At 28.9% G+C, this 3,914-nt stretch overlaps 1 protein-coding gene across 1 annotated transcript; it reads right to left on the reverse strand.

The window, feature by feature from the left end:
- Positions 1-797: 797 nt before the first annotated feature.
- On the reverse strand, positions 798-3,202 carry LOC124910199 (putative cyclin-D6-1). Its single transcript, XM_047450810.1, has 5 exons — positions 2,671-3,202; positions 2,492-2,587; positions 1,532-1,742; positions 1,317-1,450; positions 798-1,232 (listed from the first exon to the last, which is right to left on the reverse strand). Exons 1-5 carry the CDS (start codon positions 2,908-2,910, stop codon positions 966-968), a joined length of 948 nt encoding a protein of 315 aa, XP_047306766.1. The 5' UTR covers positions 2,911-3,202; the 3' UTR covers positions 798-965.
- Between the last annotated feature and the right edge of the window lie 712 nt (positions 3,203-3,914).

Here is a 3,914-nt window from a genome sequence, read left to right on the forward strand (position 1 = left end):
CAATTATGTTTCTAATTTTATTGTCCATGTTACTATATTTGATAAATATAAAGGTGGAATCAAGGTTCATAGCACATTGTTTAAGCAAATGGTGAATTGTCTAATGTATCTTACAACATTCGACTAGATATTATATTTGTAGTTGGCATCGATCGTAAACCAGTGTATGGAACTTCCTACTGATTTGCACTTGAGAATTGCTTAGGATACTTTGTTATTTGAATAAGACTATGTCATTATGAATAACATCATGAGTTTTGAAAAAGGAGGAACTAGGAGATTCATAGATAGTGACTATGCAAGTTATTCAAATGATAGAAAAAATACATCAGGATCTGTTTTTATAATGAATAATGGAGCATTGACTTACTATTTCTACTACAGAGGTTGAATATGTTGCGGCTGCCTTATTTGTGTGTGTCAGGATATTTGGATGAAAAAAATTATGTAAATTCTTCGATACTCTTAAGAAAATTATGATTCTACTGTTAAATTGTCTAAAAATAAGTTATACCTGGGGAGAAGCAAACACATTGATATCACTTTATCTGAGATTTGTAGCTGACTCATTGGCTATTTAAAAGCTAGCCAAGTAATGAGAAATTCATGTTTTTGCTTTCAACTATTTATATTGTTTACCGAAGCATCCTTGATATCTCTTTACAATACAATTTATTTCAAGTGAGTAAGGATTCTTAAAAGTGAAAATTGCTAAGAGAAGCTTAATTTTTGGTTTATTATCTAATTTGTCACATATTTGAGTATTGTCCAATCTTCATCCAATTTTAGGAGATTCTAAATAAAGTAAACTTATAAATTTGTTGAAAAATAAAATAAGATAACAAAGTTTAATATACTACTATTAGTTTTAATAATAATTTAAAATTTTCTTTTAAAAATCTACAGTACCAACAACTAATAATAATAATAATGAAAATTGAAGGCTTTGACCAGCTATTCCCCACTCAGAACTGTTGAATCTCTGAAAGCTGAAATGACTTATCATTTCCCAACCCACTGCCGCCGGTCTTTCTACGTTTCATTACTGTTTCACTTCCACCTCCGTCGCCGCCGACGATCACCGTCATCTCATCGGAGCTACTCAAGCTCCACCATTGCTCATCAAGAACATTCACCGGCGTTAATCTCGACCTACAAACCCTATCCATAACACATTCATATTCCTCCATAGCAATCTCTTTCACTAAATCAAAACATCTATAAAGCTCTTCCTGCATTCCAAATTATTTTGAATTCAAATTAAATTACCCAATACCCATTAACTAAAACTATCAATTAGTTAATTAGTTAAGTACCTGATTCACATATGAACAGTTAGAAATGGCATTCTTGAAACAGGAAAATTGCAATGGAAATAGTTCATGACAGGAGGAAAGAAGAGCTGAGGCCGCCATTATAGATGGTTTATACTCTAATGTATAATTCATGTCTGCATTAATATATATATATATAAATATCATTACAAATTGAAAATAATGTGTGATTTTGAGATTTTTTAATGATTAATTACCATTTTTTTGAGCTTTCATGATGATATCATTTGCTCGAGTTTTTAGTGACTGTGTGAAAGAAGGATCCATCAATTTGAAGAATGATATGAAGAAGTTAATGAAAGAGAATGGGGTTATAGAACGCATTCTCCATTTGAGAACTCCGAGGATTAATAATTCCATCCGATGAATCGTTTCTGTGTCGAATATAACCCCTCCTCCATTATCATTCTGGTACAAAAAATTAATTAATTGTTAATTTCAGTGAGGTTTTGACTTTTCATTATAAAAATGTCAATAGACATATGGATATTAGTAACGATTTCTTTATCTGTCGCTGTTAACTAAAATAAACTAATATATTAATCATTAAAATATTCACAAAATTGGGCAAGAATGTGACGTTTTAAAATAGATTGCATATTCAAAATTTACAAAATTTGTATTCTTATTCTAACTTTATCACTCTTATTTTTTTAATTAATTTGACAATTTTATAATTTGAATGATATTTAAAGAACATTTTAGACTTATTTTTAGAGATATAAGCATTTTAATTTTTTTAAATATGGTTTAAGTGACTTAAAAAAAATGTTTGAAAAAATTCAAATAGAGATAGATATGATATAATTTTCACAAAACTTGGTAAGTTTACTAAATTTTAAAATATTAGTTTTTTAAATTTTTTTTTTTTTTAGGTATACACTTTTGAGACTTCTAAATGCCGGTTTAAATGTAAATGTAAAATGTGTGGCAAAAAAACTATAATATTTTTTTTTTAGAAATGCGATAAAAAGACTAACTTTTATAAAAAAAAAATTATAAGAAAAAAATCTTAAATTTATGCAATATATTAGCAGTCTTAATAAAAAGACTTAAAAAATAATTATGCAATATATTAATAAAATGATTTGCTAAATCTAAATAAATGACGGTATTTGGAACCGCCCGTTTGTAAAAAGTCCAAATAAAATGCAAACCTGGATATCAATGGCGGAAGACTCTGTTTTTCTCATCTTCAATGCCAAAGAAACACATGAAACAGCAAGAATTCGAGATACCCATGGCTTACTTTCCTGAAAATTCATCAAAAAGATGAAATCTTTAACGATTCATTCATGAGTTATTATAAATTAAAGGGGGGTATGTTAATTAGTACCGGAATGCCTTGATTGGAGAGAAAACGGTCGAGATAAGTAATGGCGAGATAAGAAAGATAAGGGGTGAAATTAGAACAGTAATGGGAAATGAGAGAGATTGATTCACGACGAACAGAAGTGGTTTTAAGAATTTGTGAATAGTTATGAGATGGGATATGATCTGATTCGATTTCAAATAGGGATGAGATTTGGTCGTTTAGATGTAGGCTGAGAGGATTTTCGATATCGAATTCTTCCATTGAATTGTTTATGAGAAAGAACTTGGTCTAAAATGGCGGATTTGATGATATAGATGGAAACGATGGAGAGAGAGAGAGAGGGGAAGTAAATGAAATGATAAGAAGAAAAGGTGAGAGTTCGCTATCTTACTTAAAGAGGGGCCGTAGAGAGACTTCAACTTCACTCTGTTTGTTTCTGAGTCTTTCTCTCTCTTCTGATTTTGTTTTCTCTTTCTTCTGTAATAATCTTTTTTGCATTGGCATCTGCCATTTTTCTCTCTCATCGGGAAGGAGAATTTGAGAGGAAGGGGAGGAGTAATCTCATGGCTTGAGGTTGCAGGTGGAATTGCAATCTTTGACCAATTAGGTTTTGTTTGATTCACCTTATTCCTATAGATTACTCGAGCCGTGGGTTAATTAGTGTTCATTTTTTAAATTATAAAAATAATAATATTAAACAAACGAGCACTTAATGGTTTGATCTTCTGTTTATTAGGATTTTATAAAAATAAAAAAAAAAAAAATAATCTTAGTTTTAGTTGGATAGAAATGGGTTATTTGATATTTGTTAAAATAAATTAATAGAATATTATTTTATATTTAAAATTTAAATTTAATAAAAATAAAGTAAAAATATTTTGATATATATATATATATATATATATATATAATGATGCTTAATTTTGAAAATGTTCAGATTGCCGGGTTAGAGAACTCTGGTTAATTTGGATATATATATTAGAGTAAATGGATATTTGGGTCGAATTCTGGGTTTGAATAAATGAATATTTGAGTCGGATTCTGGGTTGACCCGCTGTAAACTTAAAATAGTTAAAAATAAAATAAAAAATGTTATAGGTATGTTTTGAACTCGCAGCCTAACAAAACATATAAGTATATTTCGAACTCGTAACCTAACAAAAATAAGTACAACTATTTAATTAACTAGACTAATAATACTTTATATTTTAAATTAAACATTAAATTTGATGAACGCGGGACGTTATAACAATATATTTTTATCA

This window comes from Impatiens glandulifera, chromosome 7, assembly GCF_907164915.1.
Source record: "Impatiens glandulifera chromosome 7, dImpGla2.1, whole genome shotgun sequence".
Taxonomy (NCBI): domain Eukaryota; kingdom Viridiplantae; phylum Streptophyta; class Magnoliopsida; order Ericales; family Balsaminaceae; genus Impatiens; species Impatiens glandulifera.